This window comes from Cydia pomonella, chromosome 9 (genome assembly GCF_033807575.1).
Source record: "Cydia pomonella isolate Wapato2018A chromosome 9, ilCydPomo1, whole genome shotgun sequence".
NCBI classification, from domain to species: domain Eukaryota; kingdom Metazoa; phylum Arthropoda; class Insecta; order Lepidoptera; family Tortricidae; genus Cydia; species Cydia pomonella.
The window spans coordinates 23,930,060-23,949,847 of NC_084711.1; the positions used below are offsets into that span (position 1 = coordinate 23,930,060).

The following is a 19,788-nucleotide window of genomic DNA, read 5'->3' on the forward strand; positions in this document are numbered from 1 at the left end:
TGTCGCAATCGCAACATGTACCACGGCAGCAAAACGTAAGTGCCGTCCTCATGGCGCAAAATACTGGTTCTCTGTGCCAGTTCTATACGTAGTAGTAATAGTTCAATTGACATTTCTATAAAATTTAATCTTACCGTAGTAGCCAATATAATATGTCCAATATACATATAGTCCATACATAAGCTAACCGCCGGGTACAGATGGGAATAGGCGTTACATTAAAATCATTCCCATCTGCGCCCATCTCTTGTATGGCGGTGGTCACATGGGGCGGGCACAGATGGGAACAACCACGAACAGATTATGAATTTGCCATTGACACTCATGGGAAAGAGTGAGACAGACGTTCGTGAGATAACTGATCAATCTAAACGTTTAAGACATGTATGAGGCATATATAAATATAAATATTATAGGACATTATTACACAAATTGAAGTCCCACAGTACCTAAGCTCAATAAGGCTTGTAATGAGGCTACTTAGACAACGATATATATAATAAAGCTTTCTCAATTAAGAATCTGAATTCAGAGAGACATTCCGGACGTGTCAGGCCATTGCAAGTTAAGTATGAAGTAAATAAAGTGAATGCAGTATGCAGTATTTATATAAGTATTTATTTAAAAACTTTCAAACTAGGTTACTTTTCCACCAGTTAAGCTATAATAATGCTTAGTGGAAAAAAACAGCTAGATGTAGTCAGTTTTATGTATCATCCTAATAACTGTAAAAAGATCTATTAAATTAATATGCAAACTCCTAGCTCCGATATATTTACCTACTTCCGATTAATATTGAAAAAAAAAAACATCAGCGTCAACTAGACAGCTGCAAGTAGCATCAAAAAAATCCGACCTGTGCTTTGAATTAGTTTCATCATACAATATACTTATACCAGCACTAGTTGAAATAATTGTACTATGATATACACGAAGCAACAATGGTACACGCCCGCCGAGGTAGGAAGACGTCAGAGTTAACTACTTTGGAAATGATACGCAGATAGTGTAAACAATATACATCGTGGGCCAATTAAACCCGACAGATTTCAAAGGTGTATTCTTGACCGCATTTCATACAATGTTTTCTGAAATCGGTCTTGTTTTAGAGGTAATGACAATTTCTGTGAAAATTTGTTTCTTTGATAACTTAGTCAAAAACGCCTTTTTAGCTGTGACGCTGCCACTATGTGACTTGGTTTAGACATACCTACTGACAGATATTAAAGTTTTAAAGTAAACTCGCAATTTTCGTCTGTAAATAAAAAAAAAACTTTACTTATTCGTTGTAATGATTTTTTTTCACCAAGGTGTAAAAATAAATAACGTGTCGTGTGCAGGAAACGCAAAAGGAATTTTTTTTTTTTTCGGAAAAAAAAAATTTTTGTTTGGCGAATTTGGCCAAAACTCATATAAAATTTTTTGCTCCTTATGACCTCAGGAATGCGTGGTTAAAATCTGTCGGGTTTAATTGGCCCACGGTGTATACTGCTAGGTCCATCTGATATACCAAAGAACCACACGATCATTAAAACTCCTCGGCGACAAATGGGGCATCAGAAAAAATCCGAAAATATCAGTTACCAAAACTTCTTAGGACCACGAGGCTGATATTGAAACATAATACTCATTTTACTTTGCGCTTTAAAGGTGGTGATCCACAACTCAGCTGAGGACTGCTGGGTGTCCCTGAACGGCAGGGTCCTGGACATGTCGGGCTGGCTGGCCGACCAGTTCCGGCTGTGCACCTGCCGCAAGAACTGCTCCTGCGTCATCAAGAACTGGTACTGCGCCGACGACTGCGTGGAGTACTGCCCCTGCTTCAAGCGGGGGTTCCCCTACTGTGACAAGAAGCGGGTGCGTGCCAGTAATTTTTGGACATGTTACGCTTATAATCTGATTCATGGGTGTTTTCTATCAATCAATTCAATTTATTTATTACAGACAACATAATGGTCCACATATTGCTAGTTTTGAACTTATCTACATGTTAGTTTACAAACATTATTCGCACAGTTCATGAATGTTTTCTATGTATTTAAGTATTTATATTATATATATATACACAAGCCTTATTGAGCTTACTGTGGGACTTAGTCAATTTGTGTAATAATGTCCTATAATATTTATTTATAGGTATTTAATAGAATCACTCCTTTGTGTGAAAAGGGTAAATTTATTTATTTACCAATCCTCGCTCAGCGCAGCAGTCAGTCATGGACAATATTCTATTGGTTGTTAACAATCAGACAAACACATCCCTCGCTACACTAATTAACGCTGATTCCATTTACGTCTCCACAGCTCGCGATGACTATCCTGGCGTACGCAGGCAAAGACATCTCGCATTGGTTTCGCGGCGATGAATGGGTGCGGTACACGCACCCGGTGACCGGCGCGGCGGCAGCGCGGCGTCCGCACGGCCTAGGCCCACGCGAGCCGCAGGTTAATTTCAATTAATAACATTGCTTTGTAAGAGAGACCTCGCCTCACTCTAACGTCTTCTGAGCGTCGGCGTCTAATCAGCACTACGGAAAATGGTGTCGCTTTCGCTGGGCAGTTGCGCTAACGTTGCGTCGAACCACAGTCAATAGGATTGATTAAACGCCGACGCTCGGGGTCGCGTGGTGTCTCTCTTATTCCGCAATGTAGTGTGCTAAATTAGTGCTAACCCGTAATACATACCTACTTCCTTATTTTTTACATGCAATTAATGTCCCCACCCTCCCCCCGCGAAAAAAAACGAACATATAAGTCGTATATTAACAAATAACAAACAATCGCCATAATCTTAAACGTCACGTTGCTACAGGTGCCCTCCACCAAGTGGCGGCCCTACAGCAAGCCCTGGTGGCTGGACGACAGCTTGGTGGTGGGGAAGCTGACGTCTAAGACCAGGCCGATAAGGATTACTAATACTCTTACTGGTGAGTACCCACAACACACATTCTGTGTAGTTCTATTTGCTCGACTGTATCACTAAACAGTCTATAACATAATGACTAAATAAGTATTGGTGGATAATTATCGGGAAAATAGGATTTTTCCCATGACTTTGAGGCAGATATGAGCGGAATCAACGAATAGTAAGTATTGGTTGTAATCCACATCTCTTCCGCTCCGCTGGATTACGACCAATGCTAATAGTTTCTGTCATATCCACCTTCCTTGTCGCACCAAGGTGCAAGACGTCGGACACGTCAATACCAAATAAAAATGGAGCTGGGCGGGACATGTTGCTAGGCAGCACTCTGCATCACTATGGCAGGTGGGCCAAAATGTTAACGGAATGGTGGCCGCTTTCAGACGAAAGGAGTGCCTGGCGTCCGTTGGCTCGTTGGGTGGACGACTTTCGGAAGATTGCAGGTCACTTCTGGATGAGATTGGCTCAGGACCGGGATAGGTGGCGTACTGGAAGAGAGGCCTATGCCTGAGCATAGCACTGCTGACAGTGGGCGATAAAAGGTTGATATGATGACGATGATATCTACCTTAGGGGACAGGCAGCCTGAGCTGATGCCTTACGATGTAGGTTTCCTGCTAGTCGCCTATGTAATTGCCTGTCTAGCAACCTTATTTACTAGGTGCTACTGGTACAGTCAGCATCAAAAGTAGCGGATCAAAAGACGTTTCATAAGTTATCTGTTAAGAAAAGTTATCTGGGATGTCAGACAGTTTTGCCGCGTTGTTTCATCCGCTACTATTGATGCTGACTGTACTAGGAATACTAAGAAACAGACTGATGTAATGTTATGCCGTTTATCGTGGTTTACAGATAGTGAGGGGTAGGTATCTTCAGGTAGCTTCAGTTGAAGTGAGGTTTTACTAACTATTGTGCGTGGGCTTTGTCTAAGTATTCTTCTGCCCAGGTTCGACGGTGACGCTGGAGGTGTGCTCAGAAGAGACCATCTACGAGATCATGCAGCGCTACCGGCGCCACAACACGCACCTGGCCTCCTACTCGTGGCGTTACCGCGGCCGGCGGCTCTGTCTCCACCACACGCTGGCCGAGAACGGGATTCCGGACGAGAGGGATCGGTTCTCAGAGGTGCTGTTGCCGGAGAATATCCACGTGCCGGCCATTTTGATTTACTACAATGACGACTTAACTGAAGGTGAGATTAGTCGAACTAACAAGTATTGTAAAGAATGGGCCGTATCATACTATTCACACGTAAGCGGAGAACGGAATTCCGGATAAGATGCAGTGCCGGATTAACCATTAAGCAAAATAAGCACTTGCTTAGGGCACCACGTCTAGGGGGGCACCAAAATCGTTGGCAAAAAAAAATGGGTAGTTTGTACATGAACCTTTGTGCGTCGTGTACAGGGCACGTAAGCGCGTCTCTAACGCAGGCCTTTGCCCCTACGAGGAGACCCATTCCATCAGGCTTGCAATATGCTGTTTTTTTCCTTTTGTCTTAATTTATAATTATGTCGTGTCCGAATTTCGCTCTCTTGCAACTCGGCCTTCGGCTTCGCAAACCTTTAACAGGTTTTCGAGGATCGGAATTTGTCACTCATGCTGCCCGAGCTCTTGCACCCAGATTAGTTTGCGACGTATTGCACACGGCCAAGCTGCAGAGCCGCAATCGTGCGAACTAACTGTCAAAGTTTTATGATGAAAAAATTGATGAAGGAATCAAAGGCTAAAGTGCAGGTTCGGGGCCCCACGAAGGTCGAAAACCAAAAGCTTTTATTTTGAACCAAAGGTTTCCTTTAGCAGAATTAATCTTTGTTTTCCTAAGATGTAATTAAGAAGTGATGCCACCCAGATTTTTGATTCTGGTTTATTTCAGCTTCGGCGAAGTCGGTCAGTCGGAGGTCAATAACTGTTCAAGTTTAGGTTCTAAGTTACGTTTGGTATCATTTTCGACAAAATCTAAAATGTAGATCATACCAAATTTCATTCAAATAGGTGCAGCGGTTATTGATTCCCCACATAAACTTCCACCCTCCTTTACACATCCTTGGCGATGATTTTTTTAGATTAAAACTATCCTGTCCTTTCTCGGGACTAAACTAATTATCTCTATACCAAATTTCAACTAAATTGGTTCAGCGGTTGAAGCGTGAATATTAAAAAAAAAATGAAAAAATTACGTTTCCACTTCGGAATGGTGTCAATGTGATACCATACTCGTAAATGAGTTCGGCATTCCCGATTTTTACGAAAACGATACCAAACATAGCCTAGTAGCTTAACTGATGTAGATATCAAGATAAAGTTGAAAGCCTACCCCCCTCCTCTAAAAATATACACTACAAAACTTGGTGGCTCCACTTCTTAACTAAATCGACCCTTGGGCTTGGGTCTAACTCCTAGGGGCCAATCCTGGCAAAGGAAATTTTCGGTTCGAAACGCCTATTTCATCGGCTGCAACTAACTCTAATCAAGTGTCCTTTTGAGCGAGGCCAAATGCCGAGCAGCAGGAGAGCCATGATCACATTGGTTCGATTTCTATTTCTATTTCGTCTCTCGCGGCTGGGCATTATGCCTTGTTTACAATTCGCCATTTTTTTTTTATAGCGCGCCGCCATCAGACTCTCCGGTCGTCTAACCTTATGAGGACCTCAGCCTTCGGCCTCATTCACACAATTTGTTAATTCCAAGTTCTGCTTTCTTGCTGCGTGGCCTTTGGCCTCATACGTAAAAGCGCCGGTCGGACCGCGCTTTCAGCCTTATGAAGAGCTCAGCTTTCGACTTAGTTTTTTAAGACACTTGGCCATAGTTTCTTGCCAGAGCTCGGCCCTGCTGAAGCTCGACCTTTGACCTCACATGAATGCACTTCTCAGGAAAGCTCTCTTTTCAACCCTGTGTGGAGCTCCGCCTTAGTCCTCGCTTACACTGGGTATTTTTTTTCAGTCAGTTATAAAACCCAGCTCTCTCGCAACTCCGCCTTTAGGTCTTGCTCGGAAGCGCCAAGTGGGAACTCCGGATCTTCAACCTTATGAAGAGCATGGCCGTTGGATTCGTTTTTTGACTATTGCCACCATTGGTTCAATTCCAAGCACTGCTATCCTGCAATTCGGCCTTCGGCCTCGCACGATTTCCCGCCACGGTAGAAAAAACTGAGGGTCAACCGCTCAACCGCGAACCACGTTCGACGTGTTGTCTCCCTGTCGCACGTACGAATTTACAATTGCCTCTGGGCCTCAGTCCTTATGTAACTTTTAGGTTACTTTTGGTCATGTTACTTCTAGGGTTTATTTGTGAAGTGAACGAAAGCAGGTTTTAATCACATAGTTAGCGGAAAGGCAAGTACACAATCATAGATATAGGTAATTTCAGTCATTTAGTTCACGCATGCTTTGATAAAGGTGACATTAGGATGGCGACTGCACCAGCATTACCTACTGTTGCAACGTTACTGCTGCAGCACTGTCAATTTCCTTGATAAAATAAGTAATGGATTGAAAATACAAATTGCAGCAGTAATGCGACCATGAACGTCACTTAGTTTACCAAAAAAAATCAATGTTTTCAATGTAATCTGGATGAGCCTAGGCAGAGGGGGCACCAAGATCTAGAAATGCTTAGGGCATCAAAATTTCTTAATCCGGCACTGATAAGATGGAACGGTTCTCGGTGTTGCTGGCTGAAAATATACATGCACTCGTCATTTTGATTTACTGCTATGATGACTTGACCGAAGATAAGTCTAGCCCGAGCCAGACTCACAGTAACAGTGGCCCTGTCTGCACCACACGTTAGCTGAGAACGGAACTCTGTACGGGAGAAAATGGTTTTTAGAGTGCTGCTACCGGAGAACCTCTAAGTGCCTGCTTTTTTTATTTACTTTACTATAGTGATAACTTGACTGGACTGGAGGTGAGAATAAACCACACTACTTACATGGTACATGGTCTCTGCTCAGTGCACACTACACTGTTTGTGCTCACAACTTTGCTGTTTTCAACTATGTTTTTTGGCGTAGCTAATTCCGTTGGCGATTCCATGTGATACCCATCAGATAGGTACCTATATCTACCTACCCTTGGCTTCGATACCAGTATGTACTAAAAAATATAATATGTATTATAAAGCATACATAAATATTATGTGTGTGTTTGTATGCTGGGCTGAAGCACTGGGTGCAGCTACGTGTCCCATTATGTAACAATTTGAAGTAACAACACACAGTACCGTCGGACCAAGCTAACTCGGCAGCGATATTGATAGCACAAAATCATTATAATTTCATAGACGTTTGACGTTTAAAATAACACTAGCACAGTTTGTGCTGTCAAAATCGCTGCCGAGTTAATTAATATAATTATCTAATTATCGTATTTTGATCAGAGCCGGCGGTGGACGACTGCTTCTGCCGCGACACGGACTGCATCAGGGACAAGCCGGAAGCTCACGTCGCCTTTTAATATGGACCTCAATACGAGGAGGGCCAAGTAGCAAGCACGATAGGTTGTATGCATCGGTTTTATTGTTTTTACTTTACATAATCTAACCGCATTATGCGAAATGTAATATCGTATTTTTTTTAACTTCTCTTTTTAAAAATATATACATGTTCTCTATTTTAATTTGTGTTATTTCACGTAGTTAGACTGCGATGACATTTATTTCGGTTTATTTTCATGTTATTTTAAATCACATTTACCTCGTACATAGTACCAAAGAGAATTTGAAATAGAGGTGGATTGTCAAAGAAAACTTTGTAACAACAGTAAATTTACTGCCATCTTTCGACACATGTTAAAACTTTTAGCATCGCTCGAATCGTTTCGTTGCCGCCATTCTTTTGGCCTATGATCTAGTAGATGGCGCCACTTTTTGATATTTAACAAATTTAACACATCATTGAATGAATAGTAACAAAGTCAAATAACGTTTTAAAAGTTTTAATCATGTGTCGAAAGGTGGCAGTAAATTTACTGTCGCTACAAAATATACTTTGACAATCCACCTCGATTTCAAATTATCTTTGATGGTACTATTAAAATATGGCACCTATTCACTATGCATATACACATTTAAGAGGGAAGTATAGTTCTGCGATCCTAACGAAGTAACGGTACCTTTGCTATGAAATTCCATTTCGGGAGAAAACGGTTTCCACTAACTAAATCTTAATAAATCACTTTGATTTTGATGTTGATCGCTTCAGCATAATAATTTTAGGTTTATAAGTTTCGCTTTATTAAAAAAATGTAATGCAAATTTTGAAAAAAAAAAGGAAAATCTAGTTTTTTATTGTGTTAATAACATACTAAAAATTCATGGAAAATGTTTAGAAGTGGAAAAACGTTCTCTTTTTGTATGGACGATCACGTGATAGGTATACTTAATTTTTGTAGGTTCTAATATTTAGGCCTCTTCATTAACTTCCAACCCCCTCGCTGCCCTGAACATGCACATATTTACAGTTTCCTAATAACAGGACTAAGGTATCTATTTGGTAATCGTGTCGAAAAAATACAACAGGTTTCTAAAATAATTATAATATTTCATTTACAATATGCATTAATTACATCAAGTAAGTTTAGTAAAGAAGCTCTGTCATACAAAATATACAAAATATCGAGTAGAAAATACTAGAAAAGCAGTTTCAACATTAGACGACATACGAGTATAGCAGGCATATACTTATGTACTTCCCGAGCACTCTTTAAATACGAGTACGCGCAGAGTATGAAGTAAATATCTAGATCAGATCGATATTTAATATCTTTACAAACATTTACTGTTATTTACGTAAAGTTTATTTTTCTCAGGACCCAAATTATTATTTTCTGCAGATATATAAGTTAACTTGCCAGTAGTAATACTGTTTCTCAATATTTAGGTACTTTTGTAAAAAAAAAATTCTAATAGAAGACCACTACTTTTACCTAAACATTACTTTCTCATGAAGAGATGAGGAGGTAAACATAAAACAACTTGTACATTACATATTCACTTGTTCACAAGTGTTTTACTGAACTAACTATTGTTATGCAGATTTGTATAACGTAAATAATCGTTGTAATCTAAAATTTGGAAATACCAGATGAAAGATTTCATTTTACCGGCCATATACGGGAACTTTGAAGAAATGCGTTGTCAAGCTCACGATATTATAATCCTAAGATCCGTGCTATTGCTCGGTCACGTAGTAGGCTGATGGGGGACCTGCGAGAGGTGTTTAACGATGTCGACCCAGTCCCTAAGGTGAGTGCTACGCGGTAGGCTGATGGGGGACCTGCGAGAGGTGTTTGACGATGTCGACCCAGTCCCTAAGGTGAGTGCTACGCGGTAGGCTGATGGGGGACCTGCGAGAGGTGTTTGACGATGTCGACCCAGTCCCTAAGGTGAGTGCTACGCGGTAGGCTGATGGGGGACCTGCGAGAGGTGTTTGACGATGTCGACCCAGTCCCTAAGGTGAGTGCTACGCGGTAGGCTGATGGGGGACCTGCGAGAGGTGTTTGACGATGTCGACCCAGTCCCTAAGGTGAGTGCTACGCGGTAGGCTGATGGGGGACCTGCGAGAGGTGTTTGACGATGTCGACCCAGTCCCTAAGGTGAGTGCTACGCGGTAGGCTGATGGGGGACCTGCGAGAGGTGTTTGACGATGTCGACCCAGTCCCTAAGGTGAGTGCTACGCGGTAGGCTGATGGGGGACCTGCGAGAGGTGTTTGACGATGTCGACCCAGTCCCTAAGGTGAGTGCTACGCGGTAGGCTGATGGGGGACCTGCGAGAGGTGTTTGACGATGTCGACCCAGTCCCTAAGGTGAGTGCTACGCGGTAGGCTGATGGGGGACCTGCGAGAGGTGTTTGACGATGTCGACCCAGTCCCTAAGGTGAGTGCTACGCGGTAGGCTGATGGGGGACCTGCGAGAGGTGTTTGACGATGTCGACCCAGTCCCTAAGGTGAGTGCTACGCGGTAGGCTGATGGGGGACCTGCGAGAGGTGTTTGACGATGTCGACCCAGTCCCTAAGGTGAGTGCTACGCGGTAGGCTGATGGGGGACCTGCGAGAGGTGTTTGACGATGTCGACCCAGTCCCTAAGGTGAGTGCTACGCGGTAGGCTGATGGGGGACCTGCGAGAGGTGTTTGACGATGTCGACCCAGTCCCTAAGGTGAGTGCTACGCGGTAGGCTGATGGGGGACCTGCGAGAGGTGTTTGACGATGTCGACCCAGTCCCTAAGGTGAGTGCTACGCGGTAGGCTGATGGGGGACCTGCGAGAGGTGTTTGACGATGTCGACCCAGTCCCTAAGGTGAGTGCTACGCGGTAGGCTGATGGGGGACCTGCGAGAGGTGTTTGACGATGTCGACCCAGTCCCTAAGGTGAGTGCTACGCGGTAGGCTGATGGGGGACCTGCGAGAGGTGTTTGACGATGTCGACCCAGTCCCTAAGGTGAGTGCTACGCGGTAGGGCTGATGGGGGACCTGCGAGAGGTGTTTGACGATGTCGACCCAGTCCCAGCCGCGCGGCTTCTCGCCCGCGCGGCCCATCTCGGCGCGGTCCCACGCGCGCCGCTTCTGCGCCTTCGTCAGCTGCTCCTTCTTCTCCACCTGCTTCGGCTCAGACTGCAGACAGCAAGTTTACTGTTAGTTATGGAGTACCTCAAGGAAGCGGATTGGGTCCTACCAAATTCCTTATTTAAAAAAATGTTTTCCGCAAATTTGACATTTTGAAGTCATAAATGTGTCCTTTACGCGAACAATGTTAGTCGGCCGGCGAGGGTTAACGAGATCGGACGCATATATACCGGCTCACAGCGCTCCGATCTTCGTAAAAAAATAATATCCAATGCACCTTGAGCCGTAGCTCTATTCATTAAAGATAAAGATAATTTATCAAACATCGTCAAACATGCGGCGACCGGTTTGGCCTAGTGGGTAGTGACCCGGCCTACGAAGCTGATGGTCCCAGGTTCAAATCCTGGTAAGGGCATGTATTCGTGTGATAAGCATGGATATTTGTTCCTGAGTCATGGGTGTTTTCTATGTATTTAAGTATTTATATATTATATATATCGTTGTCTAAGTACCCTCAACACAAGCCTTATTGAGCTTACTGTGGGACTTAGTCAATTTGTGTAATAATGTCCTATAATATTTATTTATTTATTTATTTATTATTATTTATTATTCAAGTAGGCATATTACAATGCGCTTATGAACGTCAAATAAAGCTACACCGGCTCTAACCCTACACCTCTGACCCGAGAAGATTTAAATCCGCCCTAAATTGGAGGAGGGTATCCCAACATGGACCGGCAAGAAACTCGGCGGGATACATCTTTTCAAAACATTACATCTTATAATTAACTTGTATTAAATATGAAAAAAAAATACAATTTAGATTACTATAGAAATCATGCAATTACATACAGTAGCTACTTTTCTTTATAGAAATTTGATTTAAAAAAAATACGTAGCTTTTCAGAAAACATATCGAATTCTTACAAAAGGAAAAGAAAAATAAAATTAATAAAGAGATGAGAATATATATTATATAAGTCTGACAGATTGTTATACCTACAAAAAATATTAGATGTGCTTTCTTACCTGAGCTGTGTCACCTATACAATGATTTTACATATACACATAGTACAACGATTTTGATTGGTACTAGTTTTTACAGTTTCTAGTTTGGACTGTGTAATAAACCTTCAACATCAATGACTTTTTTAAGTAATTCTTAAGAGCTGGCGGGGGTTATCTTAAAGCAGCATCAGGTAACTTGTTATAAAAATGAATGCATTGCCCAACGAATGATTTTTGTACTTTGCGGACACGAAACTTTTTGATAGAAAGCTTATTTTTATTTCTAGTGTTATAGTTATGGACATCTGAATTCTCAGTGTAGAAGTCTAGATTCTTAACAACAACAAAAAATATTAATTTAAGTATTTGAAAAGTGCTCTTAAGTTATATATAGAATGACAATCTTTTGTAAGACAAATATAGTCTGTATGTTAGCTGCTTTGCCCCAAACCAGAATACCATATGACATTACACTATGAAAATAACTATAATAGATACGAGTAAGGCGAGCTGTCTCAACATTGGTCAGTTGCCTAATTTTCCTAACGGCGTAAGCGGCCGAACTTAATTTGTTTGCTAGCGTTCTTATATGAGAACGCCATTGTAGATTTTTGTCCAATGTTAAACCGAGAAACAGTACTTTATCTACCATTTCTAAGCATTCATTATTCAAAACTTTCAAAAGTATCTTAGTCTCGACTGGTTTAACATTCGGCGAAGAAAGTTTTCTTAGAATTAAAAAGCAAATTGTTAATAGTAAACCAGGTAAGCAGTTAGAAGGAAGGGAATCGGAAGTCTACTAAGATGGTGCATGATAGCGGGGAGGGATTCCTAGCCTTAGTAGGCCCTTAAACTGCATTTTACTATATTTCAAATACCCTCAACAAAAATACCGACAATACCCTTGATAGTAATGAGTAAGAACCAGTGTGAGTCAGGATGACATGACCATAATAGCTGTTCATAGCAAGTTACTCCAAGTTACCTACCACCACCACTTTATATTTAATATTTCTCGATTTTTAGCGAGGTACAAATTATTAGATGTCATGTCAGGTACCTAATAGTACAAAAACTTGGAGTATCTTTCGTTATGAATAGCTATCATGATCCTGTCTGACATCGTGACGCTCACGATACATTGCTGATGCGTTATTATTTTTTCATTTCAAAAAACCGCTACTATGCTTGCCTAAAAGTCAATTGCATCTCGGTAAGTTTAACTTTAGACACAAAATGTACTAAAAATAACAGGTCTCTAAAATCATTTGTCGCTGGCAACTATAAATCAATCTCTGCATATTGGTGATAAATAGGGTTATCATCAATCCTGACCTGATCCTGTGACCTCTGTTCCATTGTCAAGATAAAAAGACAAGTTTGAAGGAACAGGAAATAATCAGTAGTCTCACCTCGTGGTCCTCCACAAGCATCTTGCCGACCCTCGCCGCGACGGCCTCCGCGGCCTGCTCGGCCAGCACGTCCCGCGCGCGCTCCTTCAGGCACTCGAACAGGGTGTACGTCATGGCGCAGCCCAGCCATTGCTCCGCTTCTTCCTTTACTATTGACAGGATTTTATCCTTTACTGCTGGTAATCTACAATGACAATAATACATATAGTTAACATTTCCTATAGTACAAAATAGACAAAGACTTTTTCACCTCTGCAGCTCCAAAAGGGTACATTGCTGCTTAAACGCAGTGAGCAAAATCGCATTTTGCTCACTGAGTGAGACAAAATGACATTCATGTGACCTTTACATTCGAATGTCGTTTCAACATGTGGAGCTTAATACGAGTTCGAAATACCAGGATTCTATTCGCTCTGTCTCTTTCTCTTCGTTAGTAAAAAGAGTGAGACATAAACAGGGGTCGGACAAAAAGTGCGGATGACGTAAAAATGACGTAATCTTGCACACAGGATGATGTTTGAGTTTGTATTTAAACTTCCGTGTGACATGTAGTAACAAAGTAGTATTAATGAAGTAACAAAATAATCGTAAATAAATCCATGGAATTAATAATACAGGTGGTAGGGTGATGTAGTGAATAAAATAAATTTCACGAAACTTGTTACCATAAGGTATAATTATTTGAAATTAGTTAGAACAAGTCTGTGGGATTGCCACAATATTCGAGTAAAGATGACATTTTAGAGCGTTTTCTTATACATTAGTAAATATAAATTTTAGCTAAATATAATCGTGAAGATACAATAGCTAAACAATAACGAAGTCAATTTATTGTTCATCTGATTGACAATGTGTCAGTCAAAAACGTACTTACTCATTTCAAGTGGCGATATCGTTTAATAAAGAGGTTGATAAATGATAAGTGATAATTGTTTATGAAAATCAAAAATACTATTTGACGTCATCCGCACTTTTTGTACGACCCCTGGACATAAACTTACGAAATCCTGTCAATCGTATACAGAACTCTCATAATTGACTCCCCTTAAAAAAAGTTATAATTAATCGTTCCGAAACACGTAAGCCTATGAAAGCAAACAATTTGTCAGTACGATTGACTTTAAAATATAAATTAGAATTATGATAAATATACTGATATTCAAATATTTCAACTTTTCTAGTGTAAAATATAAACACCACAGCTGAAATTACTCACAGAATAATACTTGAACACGTTTTTCCAAATTACCATTTTTATTATTGTTTTTCGAACAGGTAGTAGGTATCCGAACGCTGCTCATTATTAAAAAAATGCGCGGCTCTTCATAGCCGTTTCAAAAAAATTGTTACTTGTTCTAACGGTTACTGTCGTGATATTTAAGTGAGTTTATAATAATAGAAAATGAGTGATAGTAGTGAGGAGGAACTAATTTTAACCCCTCAGGAGTTAACAGATACTATAAAGAATGCGGAATTAAGTTTCCTCCCGGATAAATCTCGGGAGAAGTATTTGAAAGCGTACGATAATTTCAACAAATGGAGAATGGAAAAGGGAACAAATTCTTTGTCGGAAACTGTCATTTTATCGTATTTCATACAAATGTCTGAAACTAAACAACCTTCTACAATGTGGAGTATTTTTTCAATGTTGAAAGCTACATTAAAAACTAAAAACGACGTGCACATAGAAAAATATTCCAAAGTCGTAGCATACTTAAAAAAATCTCCGTGGGATATAAATCCTAAAAGTCTAAAGTCCTTCCGGCCGCTAACATATAGAAATTTATTAATGACGGTCCGAACAACTATGTTCTAGCGGCAAAAGTAAGTACCTTGTTGGGTTGACAAGAGTGATTATGATTGATAAGGTTTAATTTTAATATTTATATATTAGTATATCCCTTTGAACGCTACGCCTGTGGTACGCGGCGCGTCATCGCGAACCTTGTCAGAATGCACGAAGTTTGATAGGTATGTGATTATTTTATTGCAGGTCATCCTCATAATTGGAATAAATGGAGCATGCCGCACAAATGAACTCTTAAATGTTACAATTAATGCAATTGAAAAGCATTCAGACACATTGATGTTAATAAAGTAGCCAAATGCAAAAACGAATATTGACAGGTCCTTTGTTGTTCGCGACGAGTATGTAGAATTAGTAGAAAGGTATAAATCTTTACGTCCTGCAAATACAAAGACAGACCGTCTTTTTCTGCAATATCATAACGCCAAATGTACCAGACAACCATTGGGTATAAAATAAATAAACTAGGTGGGACGCCCCGAGAAAGCGCAACTTTTTTTAAATTAGCTGAACCACATCTTTACACCGGACATTGCTTTCGGCGTACATCGGCCACACTTTTAGCAGATTCGGGAACCGACTTCACCACCCGAAAACGCCATGGCGGCTGGAGGTCTAACACAGTAGCCGAAGGCTATATTGAAGATTCTGTAAAGAATAAATCAAAAATCTGCCAACGAATAGTAGAATCCATACATGTGAAGAGCTCAGACCCTTGGTCGCGTCCGGGAACATCGAAAGTTATTTCACACACAGGGCCACAAACACGACCGGAGTCGAAGCATCAGGAACATATGGGGACATCGAATAAAATCCTGACAAGTTCGACACGACCAGAGTCGACTCCTTGGGAACGACCGGGAACATCGAAAGAAACTTTTACGAATTCGACACGACCGGAGTCCCCTACGTTTACCAACGATAATACGGATGCTTCCCATTCTTTCCAGTCACAAAATACGCAAATTGCAAATATAAATGTCCCAAACAAAAAGATAACTTACCTGTCTATATCCAACTGCAATAACTGTACCTTTAACTTTTAATTTGCTATATAATATACGCATAATATGCTCATATTATGTTTCTTTTTTTCTTATAGTGTTGTTCTCACTGTTGAGGTGAAAAGTTGTATGTGCGACACGAGACCACGAGACTTTTGAGTCCCTCACTACGCTCAAGATTCTAAATTAGAATCTTTCGCTTGCCTGGGACTCCAAATTGTCACTCGATGCAAATAAGAACTTCGCTCTCTTGTTGCACAAATAACTATATTTCACTGTGCTATAATAATACATCACGATATAAGGGCGAAAAGTAGGAAATTTTCGAGAGATAGACACGTTTTACACGTAAAGTGCGAAGTACCGCACTAGTGCGGTAAAGTAGCACCATTATTATACTGTAACTGGTATATAATCGATTTTTGCATATAAATGGCTTTAACTTATTATTACATTATTATTAATTGGATTAGATTTGATTTATTTATTTCACAACATATGATTACAGTACAAAATACATTAATGTCAATTTATAAGAATCTATATTGTGATGGTCAGAAATGAATTTGAATAATAGCAAGATAATGCATATAAATTCATTTCATTAATAAGATATAATATGAAAAATTTCACCTGAAATGGATCGTCAAATAATATCAATAATAAACAACATATTCAACTTAGTCAATTCGTGTAATAATGTCCTATAATATTTATTTATTTATATGTACAGTTCAAATATTGAGATAATAAATATACTTACAAGTGTTGGTTATAGAAGATCTCCAGATTAAAGTTAGGCTTCTCCGTGGGGTATGTATCTCCCCATGATATTTCTAATATAAATGACTTCTCACCATCAATGTACTGAAAATTAAAGACACAAAAATAAGAAACATTCCATTGTCAAAGATACAGAGAGCACTAATAATCTAGGAACTTTGTCCCCTTTTGTAACGGGGTTCGTTTGCGTCAAATCCGATAGTTTCTGATTGTTGCAGACTTGTTTATGATGTTGGCTGAATTAATAAGCCAGTTTGTAACCTAAAGCACTCCTAAAGCGCCAAACTCAAGTTTGTCAAAAAACTAAAAAAACCGGGAAAAATTAGTTTTTCTTTCGTTGTTAGCGATTTTATAATCGTCCCTCAATTATGTGAAAATGATTATACCTTGCCCTAGTTACCTAGTTTCTAAGAAAGGAATATAGCATAGATTGGACCTGGTGAGCCGACCCTTTCCCCCCTCTTTTAGGGGGGTAGGCACGGTACGACCTGCAATAATTAAAAACCTCATGGCATCTAGTTTCTTTGCTCCCCTGCCTGCAGAAGATTAGCATAGGTTTAATTTAATTATTGATTTAAATAAGAAACAAATTACTTCTTCTCATAGCATGTTTCGGCGTTTGTAAGTCTTTTATTTTGTGCTAACCTGTAATATGCCTACCTTTGTATACTGTCTGTGGAAACCTGTAATTGGCTTCTCTGATACATATTTATTTTAATCTAGTTTTAGTTTACTTAAGCTGTTGGTTTTCCGAATAAAATAAAATAAATAATAAAAATCAGAACTACTGGATTTGACGCAAACGCTAATTTATAAAGTTACTGTATTATAATATAGGTAATGAGAAAGGAAATAGAAACTGAGTAAATTCAAATAAAATTTAAAATAATTACTAGACTTCATATAATAAACTGCTTTATAGTCAACAAATTTGTATCAGTTTCTAGTGTTTTTACTAGAAAAGTTTCAGAAAGGAAAGGAAGATTCAGAAAATTCCAGTCGATTAGGGGTCATCCATTAATAATAATACATCACACGAATTTCTAGGTTTTTTGACCTCTCCCCCCCTCCTTGTCACACTTGGTCACATTTGGCAAACCCCTCCCCCCTGGTGTGATGTCACATTTTTCGTTTTTTTTTTTTCAACAAAATCGGCGAATCGAATTTGTTACTATTAATATTTTATCAAACTATTTTGGACAAAAGAAATATTAGTAATTATAACACAAAACCGACTAGGAAAGAAAATTAATCGCATAAAACGATTATCGTTCTAAGAACTCGGTATTTAACTGTACAGCAAATAATTTTTTTTTAAATAAATACTGGTGAAATTAAAGTGACGTCACAAAGTTTGTGACTCCCCCATCCCCCTTGTCAACATGTCACATTTTCTTGACCCTGTCCCTCCCCTAAACGTGTGATGTAATTAATGGATGACCCCTTATGTGGGCTTTGGGGTAACTTCCAAAATAAGATAATTTTGAATATCACTAATATCTACTAACCAAAAACATGGGTACTTTGGAAAGGGTTATTCGCGGACGGTCTAGAACGCAAAATGACTAGTGTAATATTTTACCTACATCGGTTATAGTCTACCGCTCTAACGGACTAGGACGCAAAATGCCCACATATTTTTTTCCGTTTTATCTTAACTTATAGCGATGTCGACGGACCCCCACTTCCGCGGGGCTCCTATTCTGTACTGTTTGGCCTTCGGCCATTTGAAGATACCTAACGAACCTAACCTACCTATATAAAATGTTATGGTCATTTTGCGTTCTAGACCGTTTGCGATGTAGACTAATAGCGATATAAATAAAATATTACAGTAGTCATTTTGCGTTCTAGACCATCCGCGAATGACCGTTTGGAAACATACTAACACCAAAGAACTCTCACATGCATCTTGCTTACTGTCGCTACAGAAGAAAGTGCCTCTAGTTCAGTTTGTATTTGTTATTTTCAAAATTACCTGCTTTTGTAGTTACCACAATGAACCTTACAGTTTTCTTTGATTAGAGGCAATGATGAGGTGAACCTGTGTAGTTTACCTTATACTGATATGTTTTAGTGTTGACTTGCTTAAAGTTCTCGTCACCCTCATAAATGGATTTCAGAACTTCTATCTCCTCGGCTTGCTGCTCTGCATTGTCAGACATTCTGAGTGGAGGCACTCAAACTGCAACAGATTCAAGAAACCTACTTAAGACCATTATGCAAGTAATAAAATATTTAATTATGCTCTACAACTAAAAAAATTCCATGTTCAAGAGTGTTTAGTGACATTACTATATTATGACTTCATTAAAGTTATCCTCAGCAATCTCAGCATTGAGGGACCGACTGAAGAAGACGAAGAGAAAGTTACTTTGTATGTTTTACTTTTTAGAAGGAATTGTATTTATGAATCCAAGTTAATATTTGCTACACTATCACATTGGGCGACTGTTAGTGTATGTATGTTTTTTTTTTTAATCCTGCAAGCTATGTTTGACATTTAGCTGGAGATCAAATATTTTTAGACATTGAATGTGGTGCAATATCTTGGTACACATATCAATTTAAAAAAATCTTATATTTATTTTATATTAAGATTTTAAGGTGCTCTTCTCTTCAGCCTTGTAAAAGTTATGTTTGGTTAATATATCATAAAATATAAAATGTTTATAACCTATAAGTAACACTAAAATAAAATCCTGCTTCTAGGAAATAATGGTAGATATCTGTATTGCTGCTTGAAGAGATCTTAACAAGAAACAATATTATAATGGTTAGTACATACCTTGGCTACAATTCTACAGTAATAAATACGACAAATTAAACAAAATTCCTCTTATTACGTTTACGTTTAATTGGTGTGGCTCCCCAAAACCGAAAAACCAAGCATTTAAACACAATTAAACTAAACAAAATTCACTGCTGTATTCCCTAAAACATGTATTAATAAATGTATTCATTTCCAAATTATGATTTTAAGTTTTAACTTGGTTTGGTAAATTTTCTGAACACAAAATGTCAATTTGACAAACAGCTGACTTGACAGGTCAATGACATGTCAATGACCAAATCAGGGGGCCTACCGCGGTATTTTTCTCTGTCACTCTAATGACGTCGTATAGAGAGAGTAAAAGAGAAAAATCCCCGCAATTGGCGAATTTCGGTTTTCGCGGTAGGCCTCACAGACCAAATTATACAAATGAAGTACACTATTACAATATTAATGAAACGACATTTGTTTATTCTATTATAAATGCATGAGATTTGATATTTTTATTTTATGA

At 39.4% G+C, this 19,788-nt stretch overlaps 2 protein-coding genes across 4 annotated transcripts; one reads left to right on the forward strand and one right to left on the reverse strand.

Annotated features, from left to right (window-relative positions):
* The first annotated feature begins 744 nt into the window (after window positions 1–744).
* LOC133521671 (cytochrome b5 domain-containing protein 1) lies at window positions 745–7,536 on the forward strand. 2 transcript variants are annotated; one of them, XM_061856758.1, is made up of 6 exons: window positions 745–960; window positions 1,651–1,857; window positions 2,305–2,445; window positions 2,813–2,927; window positions 3,870–4,115; window positions 7,304–7,536. In XM_061856758.1, exons 1-6 carry the CDS (start codon window positions 922–924, stop codon window positions 7,378–7,380), a joined length of 825 nt encoding a protein of 274 aa, XP_061712742.1. In that variant the 5' UTR covers window positions 745–921; the 3' UTR covers window positions 7,381–7,536. The 2 variants fall into 2 exon arrangements, with proteins under 2 accessions (XP_061712742.1, XP_061712743.1); XM_061856759.1 differs by having other exon boundaries at window positions 747–1,008.
* Window positions 7,537–8,444: 908 nt separating this feature from the next.
* LOC133521672 (RWD domain-containing protein 4) lies at window positions 8,445–19,536 on the reverse strand. 2 transcript variants are annotated; one of them, XM_061856761.1, is made up of 6 exons: window positions 19,290–19,536; window positions 18,559–18,686; window positions 16,482–16,585; window positions 12,908–13,091; window positions 10,392–10,532; window positions 8,445–10,320 (listed from the first exon to the last, which is right to left on the reverse strand). In XM_061856761.1, the coding sequence occupies exons 2-6, from the start codon at window positions 18,664–18,666 to the stop codon at window positions 10,297–10,299; spliced, it is 561 nt and encodes a 186-aa protein (XP_061712745.1). In that variant the 5' UTR covers window positions 18,667–18,686; window positions 19,290–19,536; the 3' UTR covers window positions 8,445–10,296. The 2 variants fall into 2 exon arrangements, with proteins under 2 accessions (XP_061712745.1, XP_061712744.1); XM_061856760.1 differs by having other exon boundaries at window positions 8,445–10,532; window positions 19,290–19,534.
* Between the last annotated feature and the right edge of the window lie 252 nt (window positions 19,537–19,788).